General features: G+C 34.6%; 2 protein-coding genes across 5 annotated transcripts in view; both read left to right on the forward strand.

Annotated features, from left to right (window-relative positions):
• The window catches only part of LOC126647092 (aspartyl/asparaginyl beta-hydroxylase-like), a 724,697-nt gene that overhangs the window by 619,590 nt on the left and 83,989 nt on the right, over positions 1–21,118 (forward strand). The window lies entirely within an intron of this gene.
• LOC126647101 (aspartyl/asparaginyl beta-hydroxylase-like) overlaps positions 1–21,118 on the forward strand; it is a 58,351-nt gene that overhangs the window by 5,273 nt on the left and 31,960 nt on the right. For 2 of the 4 annotated variants that reach the window (XM_050329017.1, XM_050329023.1), the window contains exons 2-4: positions 11,708–11,857; positions 12,599–12,643; positions 13,861–13,929. In XM_050329017.1, the coding sequence (XP_050184974.1) occupies positions 11,708–11,857; positions 12,599–12,643; positions 13,861–13,929 (264 nt within the window). Of the gene's footprint in view, positions 1–11,707; positions 11,858–12,598; positions 12,644–13,860; positions 13,930–19,708; positions 20,785–21,118 lie in introns of those variants that run through there. The other 2 variants (XM_050329033.1, XM_050329042.1) reach the window with 2 other exon arrangements.

Raw genomic sequence — 21,118 nt, forward strand, 5'->3', positions numbered from 1 at the left:
TTTGCTTTTTCTCAGGGATGTATTATTTTGAGTTTTAAGATTGATAGTTAAGTGTAGTAGGATTGACAAAGAAAGCGTCATAGTTTCCTCTCTATCAGCACTTTTTCTCCTGAAGAATTCTGGAGCACTGGGAGATTCCTCTCCATACTTCCAGAAATGCTGCTGCTTGATAAAGACACCAAGGAAAGTTCTCATGTCTCTTTTGATCCAGTGTGGGCTGAAATCTTGGGCCTGCTCTGTGTTTCCTAATGTGTATTACCTGTATGCAGGAAGTCATTGTGAGCTAAAACATGTTATTCATGGTGCTTCAAATATGGAAGAAACTTGCACTTCATATCTGCAAGGATGTTTGCTTTAACATAGTTTTTAAGCATTTTGCTAAGTGTATAAATGGTCCATGAGGTAACCTTTTCAATAGCCTTTTGAGGATAAGGCTTGTTTAAAATGTTAAGTGGAGAACCTAGAGTATCTCTAGTATTGGGGAGAGTATGTTTTCTCAGATTTTGGCAATTCCTTTGAGAATGCACATGAAGTTTCCCAATCAGAGATCACAGATAGTGTAGGTGCAGGATGTATATTATATTGGGGAATTAAGAATTACTTTTTTTTTTTTTCTATGTATTTCAATGCTGTAGGTCTGCAATCAGCTTCATTAGTTTGAGATTGCTCTGCAGTCTTCCTCTTTTCAATTCCCCTTCCCAGTACCCGAATTATTGGCTGTGCAGGTGCGAGGTGAACCACACAGGGAACTGATAAGCAGAAAACTGATTCTCTTTAATTTTTTCCCCCCAGAGTGCCTTAGTGCACAGCTTCAAGGAAGATCATCTGGGGAGAAGGGAGGAGATGACAATGAGTGGATGGGCATCAGGGTAGGGTGAGGTTGAATCTGAAGTTTTATGTTCGTTCATGCCATCATTCAGCCATGGTGTGAACATAGAAAGGTGAATGGTTTGGTTAGCTATGCTAATGTAATAGCTGGATATATAATTGCTTCAGTAAAGACAACAAAATTTACTAGCAGTAAGAAGGTCTGTGTGTTAAGATTATTTCTAATTACAGGGTGCATAAAGAGGTGAGATTTCAATATTGCTGTCTCTTTAAACTGAAAACCCCTTAACTGATCAGCTGTACGGAGAGAAAGGGTTCATTTTCAGATGGAATCACTTTGAAACATGTAGTAAGAGTTTCTGTGCTAATTCTTATGTTGAATTCTTCATTGTAGAGAACTTGAGCAATGAAGTTCTGATTTGCCTCAAGCGGTTCTTTCCCGATGAAGATCACAACCTGGTAATCTGTGTGACAGCCTGCAGCAATCTTTTTCCTAACTGCATCTGTGAGCTAGCTGTTTGCATGGGAAAGTTTTGAGCTGTGCTTTGAAGTGGAAATCATAATATTATGCATCTTTAAACATACTGGAAATTAAGTGTGCAGATACATATATACTGAATTTGAACATCCTGTAGTATGTGTGGTTCAGCTTTGTTAGAACTTTAAACAAATTTTAGTCTCCTTCATATGGAGTTGCACTATGATTATGCATGTACTTAACCTGGTATAACAAATGCTACCAAGTTGTTTGAAGACTCTTTACGAAGCATTTAATACCTAGGGGCGTTGTAACTATTCAGTAGTGGTTTTCTGGGTGTGCAATTTTGTTTCCTGAGGTTGTTTGATAATCAGCAATTTATTACTAATGCAACAAGTCTGACTTTCTCACTGCTCACATTAGTGGTTTTTTTAAATTTTTAAAATTTTCTTTAGTATTCTTAAAGAAAGGTCATATAGCAGTGTGTAAGTGTAGTGCTATTTCTTTCCATACTACCTAGAGGACACATAATTGCTAGAAGACACAGATTTATCTTTTGAAACCAGAAAGCTGTGAAAACAGCAATTCTTCTGCAACTGAGACCTCCTAACAACATATTTTAGTAACTACTTATAGAATTGAGGTATGAGACACCTAAAAGCGCTTTTGTACTCTGTAAGAGTTGCAGTTGCATAGTACCCATGTGGACTAAGACCTAATTAAATTGACTTAGAATCAGACTTGAAACTTTGATAAATTTTAGGCATTTTAAATATTTTAAAATGTTCTTTTTTTTTTCCATGAGCAGAAACCTGTGAAAAGCAGAATTGGAGGTACTTGCGTGGCAACTAGAGTTTTTCTATTTGAACTCCCTCAAACTATGAGAAAAATTGGAGGAACTGAAAAGACATAATCTGTTTTCTTTATTTTGTGGCTTAATTAGGACCTGTTGCTAAAACAAATTGATGTGACCCACATTACAGGATAGGAAAATGGAACAAGGAAAAAATACCCTGAAATTAATGCCAGAGTGCTATAGAGAGAGATGAGGATTTTCATCCTTATGTAATAGAATCTTTTTTAAAGGTCACCACCACCAAAATTTGCATGTTCCAGGCCCAAGTATTTCTTGTATTTCCTCTCCACATTTACCTTCCCTGAACTCTGCTCTGTCCTAAATACAACCTATTATTTAATTAACCTAGTAATTATGTAGGACTGTTGTCTACATTAAATCACTCAAATGCAAGATAGGTAGATTGTATCATTTTAGATCTTATTTCCAAATGTTCTGTGGGAGAGAGCTGGTTAATCAAAATAGCAGCTACTAAAAATCTTTAAGTAATCTGTACAGTTCAAATCAGTATTAATTTTGTCTACTCGGTATTACGGCTGATACAAAGATGTCATTCCTATAGCAGGAGGCAAAATAAAATTCCTTTTTAAGCATGTAGTCTTAACTTTGAACCTCTTGGCTTGATGTTTAAGTCAAGTAAGGTTATAAGATGCAAGTTTTACATTCAGTTTTGGACTTTAATTCTGTTTTGTGCTTGTACACACATAAAAACAAAACTAGAGGAAAATGTCTGAAGTGTTTGGGAAAAATATAAGAATGTAGGGAGGTACTTTTCCATACAAATCTATTTTGATTAGGTAAATATATAACAAAATATTTTTGTTGTCTTCACAGGACTCCTGGTTTTTTTTTTGTTTTGTTTTTTTTTTCCTGAAGTGCTAACTGTCTAAGCCTGTTATTGTACTATCTTTAAGTTTGTAGAGAAAAGGTTAAAAAAAATGTAATCCAAAGTATTCAGATAGTGATAGATGCATTAAATACTGCTTTACACATATTCCTGTTGATAGTCAGTATTCATTATAAAACTCTTTCAAGTTGTAAACAGTATCATTTGTCATGTAAACTGTGTGCACATCTGTGCATCTGTATGTTTTTTCCTTGAAGAATCCTACTTGAAGAACTACCCAAAAATATTCATCTGAATATCCAAAAATTAAAAGAAAAAGCAAAAACATGGCTTGGACAAAATTTGACTAAGTTTGAAAGTGATCATCTTTCTAGATGCAGCATGCTTAGAAAAGAAACAGGTGCAGATTCAGGATGTTCTCTTATGAATATACATCTCTGTATTAATTTTGTCCTCCTCTGACTTCAGCAGTTATGCTTAGATAAATAAGATTCTAGAAGAAAGTTGTTAACAGCAGCATCTCTTCTGGGGGCAAACAGCTGGTCTCTCCAAACCTCACTGAAAAGTGTGGAGCTGAACACTGCGAGTAGAGTCCACTGTTGTGCTGTATTTAGATCAAGTGCCTTTGACAAGTCTTATGAAACTGTGCAAACTCCTAGGACAGAATTTCTCATTAAGTTTCTCTTTGTCTTTTTTTTGTGACTATTTTTATCTTAGAGAGGAAACCTTCGATTTTTAAAAAAACAAACAAAAACAACCAACCAACAACCCTGAAGCTAGTCATTATTGTGATATTTCTTTTATGAGTAGATTTCTTTTGAATAAATTTTATTACTTTTGTTGGGTACGTGTGTCTTAGAAGAATCATATAAATAGAAAGCAATCAGGATTTTGTTTATAGCCAGAAAAATGTAAATACTGAAGAATAATAAATAAGTAAAAAAACTCACTCTGAGAATGATGCTTGACATCAGTCAGCCAGATGATAATCTTATTCTTGTTTCAGATATTTTTTTCTGAAGAGTAATTAATTCTAATTTAGTAACAAATCACCTTAACTTGCAACTGAAAAACTCCTCTAAATCATTGTGGTGCTTCCTGTGAGTCAGAAAGGTATATCCAGGCTTAAAAGTACTTTGATGTAGCAGCTTATATTCAGAAATGGGCTTTTTGATTATCTCCAGTATTGACCATCTCTTTATAAACTGAATATAAAAAAGGGATAAAACCGATATGTGTCTATTTTACTTGAAGTGTATTTTCAGATAACAGGATCTTAGATCTGATTCTGTGTAAACAGGTGTTATGGTCACAAGAAGGGCTTTAGAGTGGTTTCTTACTTCTATGCAATACTTTGGTAACTGGAGCTCTCACTCAGGACAGAGGAGGAAAAAATATTTAACTCAATTTTCTCAGGGAAGAATAAGTTTGGTTGATTTCCAATTTTGCAGCTGCTGTTTATAGGATATACTTGAATAGAAGTGAGAGTGTATGTTTTAGATTCTTGCTGTTGAAACTGTTCCAATTCAATGTGAAACAGAAGTTCAGCCTGCTGAGAGTGAATGTGAAGATAGGTCAGGTATATCTGGAGTCACCTTTCTTACTTAGAAGGGAGGCAGAAAACTGGGTTTTAGTCTCTGTTCTGCAGAGCTCCTCTCTTACAAATTACTGTTGTGACCAGTTAAGATTTGTGCACAAATAAATAGTTTCGTCTTAAGGGACTAAAATGGCTTTGGTCTTATACCTTTGGATATACTTAAAAAATGTGTTTTAGACCTCTGAAGTTCAAACACTGTTCTCTAGAGGAGAGAACTGAATCTCTGATCTTTCACATCCTGATTAAGTGTGGAATTTGAGGAGATGGTTCAATGGAATCACTTAATCTCTTGAAGGGAGGGGCTTCCTTTCACTAGGGAAGTTCAACAGGGTGCTTATGATACTATAGTTCTTTTACATATTTTGTGATGCATCCTTTTTTTTCCATTTGGTTTTTTTCCCCCTCCAGATGGCCACCCTCAGTATCTCCACAATCAACCTGCTTTGTTGTCTAATCCTGAATTTATGACTTTGCTCTTGTTTTCAGTATTTATGCTCGATTGTAGAGTAGGACATTTTACTGTGAGAAATCTTGTAGGGATTAAAAATTAAGGGCCATAGACATTTATGTGTGGATTGATTATATGTGTAATAAGGAAAAAGTTCCTCAAATACTGATGTACAAATCTGTGAAGTGGGAGCAGGGAACCAAAATTGCATTTCACTTGGTTAATTTTTATTTCAAATTTACATTCTGGTCTTTGTGTTTTCTTTGAACATAGTGCTCTTTCTGTTCCATCCATGTCCCTGTTTCTAATGAGTAAGTTTCTGATTTAGGTTATTGGAGTCCTTTAATTACATGCACAAGTATCTTTATAGCCATGTAGACTAGGATATATAAAGTTCAGACCAGAGATCTAGTTTTTAATATAATAATAATAATAATAATAATTTAAAAAGCCATTCTTTCCTCCTGTAATTTCCATTGAAGTTGTAGTGCTGAAGAAAATTTCTTAGAAACTAAAAGGAAGAATCAATTTCCTATCACAAAGAATTTATATAGAATTTATTAAAAGTAAATCTTTACCTTAAACTTTTGATCTTATATCTAAAGACCCTAGTGCCATGATTGTTTGTAAAACAATAAAAATTTCTGAGTATGGATATTTGTGAAAATTTGAAGTTGGAATATTTCATGAATGATACCATAAGTACTTCAGTAAGAATCCCTGTTCCATCTGCAAAGTAAACAGAGAAAAAAGTCTCTCTTAAAAAAAATGAAATAGAGTTTGTGAAAGCACAGATTTGTCCATTGAAAGTGTATTATTTTACCCTCAGCATAGAATAACACTGAATGAAAAGTGAAGATGAAAATCTGTTTTACCTCAGGATAATAGAGCAGTTATTATGGTGTGGGAACTTCTTGGAACGGAACAGTTCAACACAAGTGCTTATCAAGACTAGATTTTAAGATGAATATCACAAAAAGGGTATGTGTCTATATATACTTATATGATCTCACAGTAGTGCAGGGGGGAAAGCTTATATTTTATTAGAAAAGAGGGAAATAGTATTTTTAATATATTTCTAATTTCTAGTAACCACCTACTTGTGTGCACCCTTCTCTTCAAGAGATAATCCATAAGTGCTTCCATATTACTTCTTAGTGCATTTTTGTGGGAAATAATTATACAAAGTACAAAATCTTACCTCGATGCTTTGAAACCTGACTGTTTGTAATTGACTCTTTTTCCTCTAAACTTCTTTGCTTGCACTTTGTGATCTAGAGGTAGAACAAATGCTGCTAGTCTGGATTGTTGTCAATTATGCTTTTGTAAAATTATGTAAAATACGTGGACTGCATAGTTGTAGCAAAACTAATTTGAAAATAGTTTTAAAATTTTAGAATAGTTATACAAATGAGGTAAGAATAATAATGTTGAGTGTTAGTGGAGCAATTTGAATTACTTCAGAAAGAGCCAACAAACAGTCAGAGCATTTGAACACAGCAGAACAAGACCTTGTAAGAGGTCTTCACTGCTGACTTAGCTATCCCAATCTCAAATTGTATTGTAAATAAATTAAATTTAACCTTTGTCTTTCATAAAACTAATGAAAATTATATTATTTGTATTTTGAACTATAACATTCCAGGAGATACATGTATAACCCGTATTTTTCAAGGTATGTGGTGATGTGTGTTGTTAATGGGGTGTATAATCAGCTATGTGGTTCATCGGTCCATCTTTCTCTTGGGCCATTTTTCTTTTGAAGAGTTTCCCCATTTTAGCTGTAGCCTCCCCTTTCAGGAAGATGTTTGTAATTTCTTGGGAAGACATATTCTTGCAATCAGTTGATTCTTAAATGCCTCAAGATTAAAGCTGTGGGTACTTGGTTAAATGTCAACATACATGTCTTAGTTCAGATTTGGATTGTACATTTGGAATCAATTTCTTGACTGTCTTCACTTGCCTTACTTTTATGCAATATGCTGTTGTACCTGGATGGAATGTGCTCACTTAGGTCTGAGTGAAACGAAGCAAAAACTTATGCAATTATGGGCACTCAGCCAGGTAAGTTCTAGTTCAGACCAGTCTCCCCATGTATTATATGGACTTGAGGTTCTCATCATTAGTTGAGTGCTTTATGAATCTTGTACTAAGATCTGGTGTCTGCAATGCAAGTGCAGCTGAAGTGAAATTGCAACAAATTGCCTAATCCGATGCCTGTCAAAACGCGGTATGGTTTATATGCAATAGACTACATATCGTTGCATGTAAAATTCTTTTCCTTAATAAGCTGTTGATTTCTCCGTATGTTTGGTAACTTCTACTCTTCAAGTTTTCTTTCTGTCTTGCTCTGAATTGCTTGTGCATCAGATAAGTTACAAAAATGTACTAGTCAAGATGTCTTTTTTAAAGCATTTGGTCTGTTTTATGTGTTCAAGTGGTTTTAAAGGTAGTAAACAGATAGATTAGTTATAGAATCAACTGCCTGTAGTTCCTTTACATCCATTTGATAAGTCTTAAACTGGTGCTTTTTCTCACTTTTTTTCTCCCTTGAGCTGTTGGGAATTGCATTTGGCAATTAGTTGCTGGATGTTGAAACCACAGGAGGTGTATGTTGTTTTTCAAAGTAGCTGTAACATTCTTCTGTTCACTTCATCTACCTTATGGCTGTGTTATTTAAAGAAGCGTGGGGGAAGAAGGGCAGAGTGCTAGGTTATAAAGTTTTTATTAGGGTTGCTGTGAGTGAGAAATGAGTTTGTTTCTGATTTCAACCCAAAACGAATAAGCAATAGAAATTTCGCCTGGTTTAATTTTATGGCATGCAGTATATTGCATGCTAGGAAAACAACATTTCCTTTGGCAAAACTATCAGGAACCTTTCTTTGGGTATACTAGAAGCACATACGATGTGCACTAGGGGACAGTTCAGATCCAAAAATTGTTTGACAATTTTGTGTGCGGTTGGTTTCAAGTGATTCTTTTTGACAACTCTAAACTAAGTTATAGAAATTAGTTGTCTCTTTTTTTCTTAAAGTAGTTAGCAAGTTCCAAATGAGCAGTCTCTACTCGGGAAGCCTGGTAGAGGAGTGCCAACATGGAGAAAGTTTCTTGGATGAGGGCCAGCTTGACAAATGCAAGCAGGCAAGCTTTGTGTCCAGACTTGTGTTTCAGCTTATGCACATGGATTTAATGTCGTTAGAGCTCAGGCACTGTGGCATGCTTTGCAGCAAAAATACTACAGTACAATGTGCTCGGTTTCATTTGCTCTTGTTTTTATGTTGGAGGATTAAGGGGAGGGGAAAGGATCAACTACCCAGGATGCTCTGTTTAGAGGAGTAAGTGAATTTGATTGTCGTCAGACCTAGATTGCCATATGAGTTCTCAAAAGCGTTTGGCTCCTGAGGATAGCTGCTCTAAAAATAGATTTAGAGGAGAGGTTTCTCTTGGGTCCAGTTTCGGGTTCCAGCTGAGCTGGCTTTAGAAAACTTGTTTGCTCCTGTTGCAAGACTGGAGTGAGGATAAATTGTTTCTTTTTCTGCCTTTTTTTTTTTTTTTTTGGAGATACTGACACACTCGCTCTGTCTGTGGAAATCGAGCACTAATGTTATGGCTGACGACACAGGTATAATCCTAACCTTTCTTGTGAGCAAATGGAAAGCGTGTACTTGCATATACCGGTTATGTCTGATTTTGTAATCGGCAAAGTAACCGGCTTATTGTCATTTGTTGGTGTTTGCTTGTCAGTTTGCCGTTCCAGTCTGTGTTACAGTCTGCATCTGTTCTCTTGGATTATATGTTCTCTGGACTAGAGGTATTTCATGAGTTTAAGGCAGGTGGTTGATTGTAACATTTTTTGCTTGAGTAGAACATATGTTAACGTAAGAGACATTGTTTTGTCTTCAAATATGTGACTTCAGTGTTATTTTTGGAGTATGCAAAATTGCTAGGTGTCACGAAGGGAAGCTAAAGAAACAGGGGCTTCATACGTTTTTGTCTAGGAGTACTTGATGAGGGAGGAGTGAGGTACAGGATTTTATAGATTTGCCGTTGAGGAATGGAGCGTGCTTTAAGACTTTCTGATGTCTGCATAAAGACATCTGGTGGTGTAAGCACAGGCTTACCAGATATGGCAAGTGACCTACTTTTGACATGGCTGGCAGCATGTGCAGGGAAAGGGCTTGAGTTGAGAATTAACTGTTTGGAATGAGCTCTGAACCAGCTTCAGTGCATGCAGTGTTTTGTTCTGAGCCTGTATGTGGAGTTATTTGTGCAGACCATAGGTACATTCTATGTTACGTAACTTCCATTTATATAAAAGTGTTGCGTGATCATGCTGCCATGGTTGAGTTGTTTTTCAAGAGTTTTGAAAATAATTTTGCTATAAAGTAGGAAGACACAGCATAAAAATGTATCTTTGTGACTGTTGTGAATTATATTTTTATAGCAGAATCTGTTTTTGAGGAATTTGCATGAAACAGTCTTTTGTACTGGAGAAAATATGAACAGCTATGCTCAGTTACTTAAATAAGTTGTCTTTTCTTTCATTTTCCTGTTCTTCTAACAAGTAAAGCTCTTTCCCTCAGAGCAACTAGCAGTAAACAGTAGAAAACAGTGAGATAAATGGGTGTGAAATGCAGTAAGATCCTCTTTCCTATTTGCTATAGAACAAATTTGTAACATGGAATCTTTTAAAATGTTTTTAGCCTTGGGGTTTAATTTTAAATATATATGACGCTTTCATTGACTACCTTGGAACACAGATGTAGTGAAACCCTACTGTTTTATACTATAACTGTTTATTTCTGAATATTAACATTTCCAACTCCAGAATGCTTCAAGGAAATTCATATACAGTTGAGCATATTTCTGAATGTACTGGTGCACGGTGCTTGGTTTTTGTTCTATTTCCAGGCTACCTGTGCATTTCCTACAAGAGAGGTGTTAAAATGAGCTGAGTATATGGACCTTGCACATATTTAATTAGGGGACTCTGCAGTAGCAAGTGATATATGCCTGAGTTGTCTCAATTTCTCTCTGAATATTATTGGACATTTGTGTTTAATGTAGAAAAGAAACTAAACAGTTGGTATTTGATCTTTGAAGGGTGTAGTCTCGATAAAAGAAGTTTTTTCTTCAATAAAATGCTGAACTGAGTAAGAGTTGACATGAGTCAGTGGAGATTTTATTGGTTTGAACTCACTATATAGCACAATGAATATAATAAAAGGGCTGTTTATTACAGCTGTAAACCTGATGGCAAGCAGGGTCTGAAAGGACTTATATATAGTATCTGTTACAGAAATAAGTCAGTTACCAGTCTCTCATTACTTATCTTTCAGACCTACTCCATTTTATTGTAAAAAACAATTGCATTAATATTTAGCTGTTGAGAGTATTTTGTGTCTTTTTCTATGATCAGTGCTGATAAATGCATCAAACATTACTTGCAATTAGTATGAAAAAGTTAACTCCTTATTATATTATCACAATATTCATGACAAAGTTCCTCGAGTCCTTCAAAATATGTAAGAAATAATTTTGCATGAATAACTGGAACTGCATGTGGCTGAACTGGCAAATGTCGGTTCTTAGAACAGAATGAAGTGGAATAGACTGATGGACGTGAAACTGCAGCCAAGTGCCAGCTTTGTAGCAGTAATATCAGGAGGCAGAAGAGCAGACCTTGAGCTTTGGAGAAAGGCCACAGGCATCTTTTTGGTTACATATTTATTTACTATATGTATCCCTCTTTTGAGAAAATGATCCTAAAAAAACAGACCAAGCAATTTATATCATTGCTAGTGGCAAAGCGTCTTTGAAACCTTCTACCCACATCCAGGTAGAGGTCTGTCTTTATCTAGTGGTTTGTTTATAACTTCTGTATTTTTTATATGTATATTTACTTTCCATATGTGCAGTTATTAGTGAAATTGTGATTTGCGTTATGTCTCTGTATCATCCTTTTACTTGTATGTTCCATGGGAGTGGAAGTCTAAAGTTATTTAGCATGGAGTGAATCTGTGTTTGATTCTAAGCTATAGGGAAGATGTTTTTAGTTGGTTAAGTGTCTGTCTGAACTTGGAATCTTACCCTTAATATGGTTCAGATTTTTGAGCTTTCTTAGGCTATTTGAATCGTCACATTGGTTCTTTGAGCTATTTCAAGTACTGCTGAAACTTGATTCAGGAGAAACGCTTCTCTTGTGAAGCTTTTCTGCTGGCCATGGTGTCCTCTGGTGGCAGCCTGGGAACTGCGGGCACAAATGCAAAGCATCTGAAAAATGTTAAGCTCTGTGTAAATACACAAGGAAGGGGGGAGGGGAAAGCAAGGCGGGATTTCTGTCTAAGTTGTAAGACAAATTAGATGGGGGCATTTGGTGTTCGGTTGCTTGTGAGGCTTTTGCTTAGATAATCATCAAACTTCCCACGGTAATCCCCAGCAATATGAAGAGCAAGTAAGGGTGGTGAAGTTTAAAAACAAAAACTGAACAAAACCCTAACAAACCCTACAACAAAAAACCACCAAAAAACTGTTGCTCAAATGTCTTGTATTCTGCATAGTCATAAGAAACAAGTTTTATAATTATATACTCAATAATAATTTAACTTTTACAGCAAATCCATTTTTCCTCCTTGTTTGTCTTATTTTAACAGAGACTAAGCATGGAGGAAGCAAGAATGGAAAGAAAGAAGGCCTCTCTGGAAGCTCATTTTTCACCTGGTTTATGGTAATTGCTTTGCTGGGAGTTTGGACATCAGTGGCAGTTGTCTGGTTTGAACTTGTAGATTATGAAGAAGTTCTAGGTAAGAATTTTAAATCTTAAGATTCTTTTAATAATATTATGATATTCATTAAATGAAGGCCATTTTAAATGTTTAGATAGATGATTTGACTACTGCAGTGTTTACAAATGATCTACGTCATCTACATGATGAGAATAAGCAAAGTATTTCAAAAACTGTGTTTCAATGCTGAACACTGTTATGATGTTAAAACGGGATTCTCATAAGACTGAAAAAGCATCATCCTTCAGCATTTCTTTGTAACATGTATACCGTAGTTCATTTGAGAGGTGAGCTAAATATGCATTGTTTGAATATAACCTGTCAGAGACTTGCAGCAGTGATTGAAATTGAGCAGCTAATGTTATTCCTCCTTTGATGGACTGTGATGCCTGTAGGGTCAGGATAACAAATCAGTCATCCTCTCATGGGTGAGCATTTCAATGGCCTCAGTTTTAAGCTTATAATGGTGATAATGGTATCTCGATATCACAATTTTAAGAGAGTATTGTTAATATAATATTTAAGGGTGCAAATTAATGTCTCCAATTTCAAGATGTATGTCCATAGGTACGGCTATTGTACTTGATGTTGTAGGATTTAACATGCACTATTGCAACTGGTGGTTTTACAAAATTAAGAAATCTGTTGGAATGTGATTTTTTTGATCTGGACCAATTTTTTAAGAGACACTTCTGGTTTGCAACTAAATTGGGTCTAGTGATGCAAATAATGGTTTTTATATTTTTACCACACATGCAGCCAAAGCAAAGGATTTCCGTTATAACTTGTCAGAGGTCCTACAAGGTAGGATATTGGAGAAATAAGCTTGCTTTACAGTCCCTTGGCTGAAAGTTTTGATTTATTTTGTTATGTTTTTAATTTTTTTGAGAATTACTTTTCTTCTATTGTGACATGAAACTCAGTCATTTCTCATCTGTCTCATTCTTCACGGTTTTGAAGATGATACTATTCTTATTTCTAGAGAATTACATTTTTTCACCAGTCTACTGTGTTTAACCATAAACTGACAAAAATACTTTTTAGTGGATTGCTTCCATACAATGTTGATGGATATATTTTTGACCATTCTAGACCCAAGTCTGAATTTTTTCTTCTTTTCTGTTTTCTAATTTTCTAAGTACCATATTAAGAACTATATTTCATTTATTTTGTTATCAATAAAGTTCTGTCTCCGTTTAGAGAATAACGAGTGTAATATATTGTGAAACTACAAGGACACAGAGTTCCTCTACAAACTGTGCAGAGTTTTAATCCTGTTAAAAGTTATGTCTGAATTTTATCAAACCTATAATTACATACATCTCTACTCACTTGATGATCCCAGGACACTTCAAATCCTGGATACCACAATTCTATGCTGAAAATTCTCTTTTAGTAGAAACTGAGTTCTCTTTTGCATATACCTAGGGCTGGTAGAGCTGCAGTTTTAAAACTAAAAGTGATAAATCTGATTTATTAGTCATGTATGAAAGAATGGACAACTTTTTTGGTCTGCATGGAAGGTTAGACAATTGTTGATAAAATTTATGAATGTGTTCTTTTGTCTGGAAGGTGGACTACCTACTTTCTATTAACTTGGCACTAAAAATTTTGTACTTATACATATGTATCTCTTTTCTGAGAATTTAGAATTTCAGGAAGCACGTAATCAGAAAACAAATGCTGATTTTTGTTTTACTGTTTATTTTCTTTCAAACATGTTGAACATTCCCTGTGACCTTAAATTTTATTCTAAGCAAAGCATGTTCATGTCAAGTATGTAATTACAGAACATACAGGAAAAAAACTTGTGTTTGGTTTCAAATCTAGGAGATACGGAAAGGAACTTGAAATATTTGTAGTATTTTCCAGGAAATTTAAAATGTGATTATGAGTACATATAAATTGCTAAACAACTTATGGTAACAATCTAACATTAGCAGTTAGTCACTGCACGTTGAAAACATTGTGCTGGAAACAAATGGCTGAATTGTCTTTTCCTCCTCTCTTTGCATTCCTAGGCAAGCTTGGGATTTATGATGCTGATGGAGATGGAGATTTTGATGTGGAAGATGCTAAAGTATTGCTAGGCAAGTACAAATATGGATGGAGTAATCTATTTAATTCAGTTGATATGTTCAAGTTTGGCTTTTTTTTTTTTTGTATCAGAACAGTATTTCTGTTTTTGTTTTTCTAACTGGATAACTTAAATTGATTTAATTGTGATTTTTTTTACTTAATGCAAGTTGTAGGATTGGATGTGCACCTTATAGTAATTTTTGTTCTTTTTCTGCTAATGTAGCAATGTAAGTGGAAAGCATTTAATTACTTACAGGATGATTTTGAAATTAGGTGTTTACTGCTGTATCGACTGTTGAAAGATGGTGGTGATTATTAGTAAATTTATCAGGTATAGTACCTAGGATGTTTCAAGAGTTAAAACATTATTTATTGTTAGCATTTTAAACCAGGCCCACTTTACAATGACTTTGAACATGCCTTTGTACTTCTTAGATGACTGTTTGTGTATTTTTGTACTGTCTTTCCCCTATTCTGAATTCTCCACAAGTCTGTTCATTTTCTTTGCCCTTCAGAAATAGTACACGACATTGAATTTTTCTTCTTTGACATTGCAACACTGAGTTTAGGCTTCTATTCCTTTTAATTTGTGAGAATGTCTTTCTGCTCACAGTGTATTTTCAAAGGGAAATTTGAATCACTAGACATACTTCATGATATTGATCTTCTACCTACCTTTTAAAGCACTGCCATCTTCCACTTCACAGTCAAGCATTGGATAGGCTATTCTTGCATACCTGATGTTAGAAAGTGTAGTTTTCTTTCATTGTTTTGTTCAAATGTTGACCTATTCTGAGCACACAAACTTGACAAATTAAACAAATGAATAAAACAACAAAAAACCCATCAGAGTAAATAATAGTTTGAGCAGAGGACAAAGTCGAGTGTATCAAAATAATAGAAGTTATCAGTAGTATTTAGGATGTTATGGTTTGCTATTTGAAATTCATACTCCATAAAAGTCAGTTTATCATCAGATTATATTTTCCTACTTATATCTGGAGGAATAAGCGAGTCTTTGGAGAGTGTGTGTTCATTTGTTGAATTCCGTCATGGTTTAAAGAAAACCCATGTAATCAAAATTACTGAACCAGCTTGCAGTGGTGTGAATGTGGGAGGCACTCCAAAGAACTTCCAATAGCCCTGAATGGCTTCAGAGCCACAGATTGAGTATTAATTATTAGGGGTGAATAAGGTAACACTTCATATAGTTATCATCCTAATCTTTCTCTATCTGTTATGTAGTGTATAGAAGGGGGCTATCCATTTCTTGTGGGTCCTGTTGGCTGGATTCAGATTGCAGAGGGTGGTAGCCAGGAACATTCTGCTGCTTTGTTACATCTCTGTTTTATGCAGCTTGATATAGCCGGGAATTCTGCCAGTACATGGAAATGTTTCTATTATAAGCTTGTCTTATCATACATTTAAACCTTATACTTCAAACGTGACATTAAAAGGTCACAGATGAAAATTTATTTTTATTATTTTTGAATAACTACTTAGAAAGGTTATTTAATATCACTTTAAATATAATAATTACTGATTACAATTTCTATAATAGTAATTTCTGATTACAATTTCTGATAATTTCTGCATTACAAAAGAAATTATAAATTTTGAAGTTTCATGACACTGATAAAAGTTATGAATGTAAAAAATATTTTTTCTTATATGAAATAAAAAATGAACACCTCTATGCAGACTGAAATTATTTCTTTGATGCAGAAACTAGAAAATTGGATTCCCATTTAAGGAATTTTCTTTCCAGAGTTAAGTCTTTGTAGTAAAGAAAACTGTATAGTAAGCCTATACAGTAAACGATATAGTAAGCTATATTTTATATTAGGGTAACTTTCTAAGTATTGAACCCATAGCTCCTTCTGTTTATGAGGATTTTATTAGTACATATACTGTGTTTGAAGACCTATTACTTTCTGAGATTCTTCTCTGGGTCAGACTGCCCTAACAACAAGTAGTTTCTCTGCTAAAAAATGAGTTACTGTAGTTTGATGTTTAATGATAGGAATTCATATGCTTTTTTCTTTTCTGTTCTCTAGACATTATGGCACTAGTGGTGTATATTGAAATTGTGGCATGCACAGTGGTTTAATATTCTCTGCTTCCATAACTGTTTAGTTTTCACTACAAATTTCAAGTTTTAATTTCATGTTAAAAGTAAATACCTTTTAGGTTAATTTAATTTTGAGAAATGCATCTCTTAGCATGACTTTATTTTATATTTCGAAGGGTGGTTTAGTAGCTGACTACTTAATAGTTTTCTGTACTACTTGGGCATACCTAAATAGAAGAATTAAAATTCAGTATTTTATTTCTTGTTTGTATAAGGTATGATAGGGCCTTTTCTTTTTATATGTTGGAATCAAAGGAGGTTTGATGATTAAGTTCTCTTCAGATATTTGTGTAATTTTAAAAAGAATGTGCAAGAAGTGTGTTCTTCCCCACTTCCTCCACTCCCCCAGGTAAGAGAAGTGAAAAAAACGCCAAAAAACAAACCTATCAGTTGACCAATCCCAGGTATTTGTGGAGTTAGTATTGTAGCATTTATTAAAAAATATCCACGGTGAAAATTCAAACATGCTAAAGGTTGTCTGACATTATCTTGCAGATTCTGTCTTTTTCGTAGGTATTTGTAAGGTTCTTTTTACTGAATTCCTTTGGTAATGGGAAGAGAGGCTTCATGCTCTGCTGTTTTGAAGACTGCTGTTTTCAGTTCTTCTCTTCCTACCTTTTTGTCTTTTTCATTCTGATTGATCTTCTGATTGAAGGGTGTTAGTCTTCAGAGGACTGTTATACTTATGTACTTGCTTTAACTCAGTACAGAGAAACAGTGTCTTTAGTGCTATCACCAAAAAATGGAAGGTATAGGGAGTACCAAAGTCTTTGTATTATTATTTTTGGAGCCAAGACTTTTTTTTTTTTATACTTCGGTCCTTAATACCCTGAGAAATTCTGCTTAAGTGGGTGCAGTGGTTAGCACAGTTTTGGAACTGCAGCTACAGGAAGCCATCGCTATATTGTTCCTGCATATTTAGTTCAGAGTAGGCCAGCTATGCAGAAAATGGAAAAAACCCACCCTAGTGTAACAGCAAACAAAGGGTAGGAAGCAGTAGAATCCAAGTAAACTAGGTTCTTTTCCCTCAGTTCATCTCTAGTAGAAAAATACGTCTGCAGACAGTCACACCAAGATTGCATGTTCACAAAACTTGTGATGAGGTAATAGGAGTTAAAAAGAATGATTTTTGTGCAGTTCAGCTGTTTAGGATAAGTTTCATTCTCTTCATTTTTCTCACGTTCTACTGTAGCACCTTCAAATATTAAAGGTTTGGTAGTGCGCATTCTCATAAGAGATGCTTGCAGGAGAAGGAAGGCTTCATCTCATTAAATGCATGTAAGCAAGCCCTCTGCTCCATTGCTCGTGGTAGCACTAGTGAAGAGATAAAGACTTTGACACCTTGATCACTTTGGTTGAAATTATGATGTGAAAATTTCTCTTGAAATAAAGTAGTTATTCCCTGTGAGTCTCTGCTTTAGCATAGTGTGGCAACTTTGTTGGGCAGTTCTGGTTTTGTCACCATTTTCAGACACTTGTTAGGATGCTAATGTGAGCTTACTAGCGTGTGTTTTTACTTTGAAAAGCAGTTCTTGATTATGGGGGTGAGTGAAAAATAGTTTGAGTATTAATTAGAAAGGCTGTTAACACACATTCTCCCAATTTCTCTGGTTCCCTTTGGTATCCTAATCTTTTCAAGAAAAATATGCTGCTGTACTCCATTTTATAAAGATAATTGCCCAAGAGTCTTATTCTTGACTTAGTGCAAGAACAGGGACATCTCTATGATTCTGCATGTGCTTAAAGAAATGATATCTTTAGCCTGAGATCTTTTGGGAGTAATGTGGGGCTTTTCGTGGTTTGGGTTTTTACGCCAGATTCTGATAGAATAGAATGACACAAAAATTTATAATTCTGTGTTTGTAACTTAGATTTTTTTTTGTTAGGTTTCCATTCTTAAGTTGAGATTTAATTCTTCAGTAAATATCCTTACTTTGGTTTATGTCTTTATGCCTTGCTTGATCCAAATTTTGAAAACAAGTTAGAATGATGACTGACTACTGTGCATAAAGTTGTTTATAAAATTTAATTTTTATAGAACTAAGCCATGGAAGAAGTTGGAGAGGGATATTTGTAATACCTTGATTGCCTCCTGGATTCAGTCATTTTTAAAGCTTTGGGCTATCCAGTGAAAAGTTAAAGAGCGTGACTGGTCACTCAAGTAGAGGTTCTGGGCATCCAGTTACAAGGATATGGAATATCATGGACTTGGAAGTTTCCTCAGAATTATCATTGATACTTTCACTATGTGCTGTAAGAAAAACGTTTTAAAGAGTGTTAAATGTCTCTGCAGTGAACTTCTCTATCTTGAATGTTTCATTAACCTGCATCTAATATTGCTTTGTAGTCTGCATGTGCAACATGGTCATTTAACTTTGTTTCAACAATCTGTCTTCACCCTTAGCTCACTTTTCTGCTTGTCCTTTTAACACAAAAAAAGGTTTGTTCTGGTTAGAAGTGTGGGAAATTCCTCCCTCTTCAGCTTTAAAGCATACCAGTAATTGACTGTTTGTCATTGCCTGGTCATTCTGTTGTATTTTTCTCAGAATGGAAAAGTTGAAATGTTATTTGATAATAACTGTAAACTAGTCGATTTTAATTTTAAAAAAAACCAACCAACCAACCAACCAAAAAAAACCCAGCAAGGAAACAAAAGCCAAAAACCAACCAAAAACCGCAAAACAAAACCTAAAACAAACCAAACAAAAACAACAACCAAAAAAAGGGAGCGGAAAAAAGCATTATTCATGGCTTATTTGTATTTTACAAATGCCAGTTAGATCAGTAGGTCTTGTAACTAAAATAGCTACTTCTAGTATTAAGGAGTTTAGCAGTGACGAGCTCTTTCTTTGCTGTTCTGGCCATCTCTACTTAAACTCTTTATCCTGCTTTAGATTTTCTGTATAACAAAACATATGCCCTTTCTACTGGTTACCTTTTATTTTTATCTGGTGTTCTGTATATCCTCACGTTTGGAAATAATTCCCGAGGACCAAGTATATCATGTTGAATATGTGTCACAGAAAAAAATAATTGCAAAATATGTTGAAAAACCCAAACAAGCAAACAAACTTCAAAACAGCCCCCCAGCCCCACCACCCCTCAGCAATTAGAATCCTCACTTCTAAGCAAAATCAAAATTCTGCATGGTAGCTTATTATCCTTAACAGTACATTTGTGACAAGTTTGGTTATATACTCCTTACTTTAAAATGTTATTCTCAGCTATGAGTTGCAAGCTCTCAAATTTGAACACGATGGTTTAAAAAATAAAAAAAGGCAAATTGGGTGATTTTGAAGTAGTGGAAGATTACTGTTATAAAAATTGGGTAAAGGTAAATGCTGTTGACAAGAAAACTGAATATAAACGGGTTTGGTTTTAGGACTAGGAAGAACGAAAAGCAAAACCTTTTTTTTTTTTTAGTAAGATTCTGGCATAATGTTTTGCATGTTTATTGCCCAAACTCTAGTCTATACTTGGAAAGATTCAACTTTCTTAACATCTTTCTGTTTCCTAATTAGCATTCCCGTAAAGACTGCTGTCTGTGACATCAGATGTCTTTCACAGATCCTCCTTTTAAAGTTTCCTCTTTCCACCTAACTACTGTCTCTTTTTTCCCCTTCCCTCTCTCTCTCTCTCTTTCCTCTATTCTTGTGTAGGCCTGACCAAAGATGGCAGTAATGAAAATATTGATTCCCTTGAGGAAGTCCTTAATATTTTAGCAGAGGAAAGCTCTGATTGGTTTTATGGCTTTCTCTCATTTCTCTATGATGTATTGACTCCTTTTGAAATACTAGAAGAAGAAGAAAGCGAAGCTGCAGATGATGTTGATGGTACGTCACAGAATGAAGGGGTTCAGGGAAAAAAGACTTGTGTTATTTTGGATTTACAGAACCAGTGACCGAGAGACTAATTTGATTGGCTTTTGAGAATGTCCCTGAAATCATCAGTCTTAATATAACAAGAATTTATGACATTGAGGGGAACCTCCCAGATGGATGCTATAAAGATTGAACTAAAGTCATCCATGCTATGCAGTTTCAATAGTTGAAAGCCTTTCAATGATTTTTCCATTTTTGTGACAGGATGACAAATATTACGTGGCTGTGTAAATATTTAGAATAAAACATGTATCTGTGGCTGTGTAGTTGGTTTCTGTATGTGCTTCAATTTGTGCATTTTATGCACAAAACTTACAAAGCTTAAGTGTAATAACCTCTACTGTTAACACTATAACGTTTGTCTTTCTAGCAAACATTAACTGAAGCATTTTGTAACAGCTTTGATTGTAAAGTATTCTAGCATGACTGCATTCTGTAAATACATATTTATGTTAATCCTTTAATATAGACATGACAATGATAATTCTCTTGTGAAATATAATTTTAATAAATAACTTATTTTGTGATTCACTGATTTCTCAGATAGGTTCTTTTTACTTGTTCAAAGAAAAGCACTTAATTTAGAAGTGCTTGAAAATTCTACAGAAATATTTATTTTTAAGTTAGCTAACATTTGTTGTATTCAGAAGATACTCTGTCATGTGGTTTATTCCCATTGATTTGTCTGTTTTCAAACTAAGTCTTCAATCATTTCTTTAATATAGTAGTCAATCACAAGGGCTGTTCTAAATCTGTTTTAGTTTTTGAAGTGGGCCTTTTATGGAGGTGGGAAGCTGTGATTATGTATTTCTAATGTAATATTGAATATATTAAAGACTAATTGGAAATTAGAACTTAATGTCTTCTATTCCTTGCTAAATTGAAGTATTTAATGCAGTTTTACAAATTTGAATCTTTTTCTTGTGAAACTGTTTTATGACAGTTGTTCCAAAAATATTTTCCATGTATGTGAATTCTGTCTACTGTCATGAAGTTACTGGTGTAGAAAGGGCAGTTTACAATTGTGTTCTGCAGTTTGTATCAGGTATCAAAGGCTGAAATTGAGCTGTCCTTTTAGTACATTAATAATGTATTCAAACAGATTACTACTAAAATTTTGTGAAATTGTTTGTTATTACGCCTACTTTGCTTAAGTTTTCATTGATTTCCTATATGAAGTTGATACTC

This window comes from Myiozetetes cayanensis, unplaced genomic scaffold (assembly GCF_022539395.1).
Source record: "Myiozetetes cayanensis isolate MyiCay16 unplaced genomic scaffold, myiCay2020 scf1, whole genome shotgun sequence".
Lineage (NCBI taxonomy): Eukaryota > Metazoa > Chordata > Aves > Passeriformes > Tyrannidae > Myiozetetes > Myiozetetes cayanensis.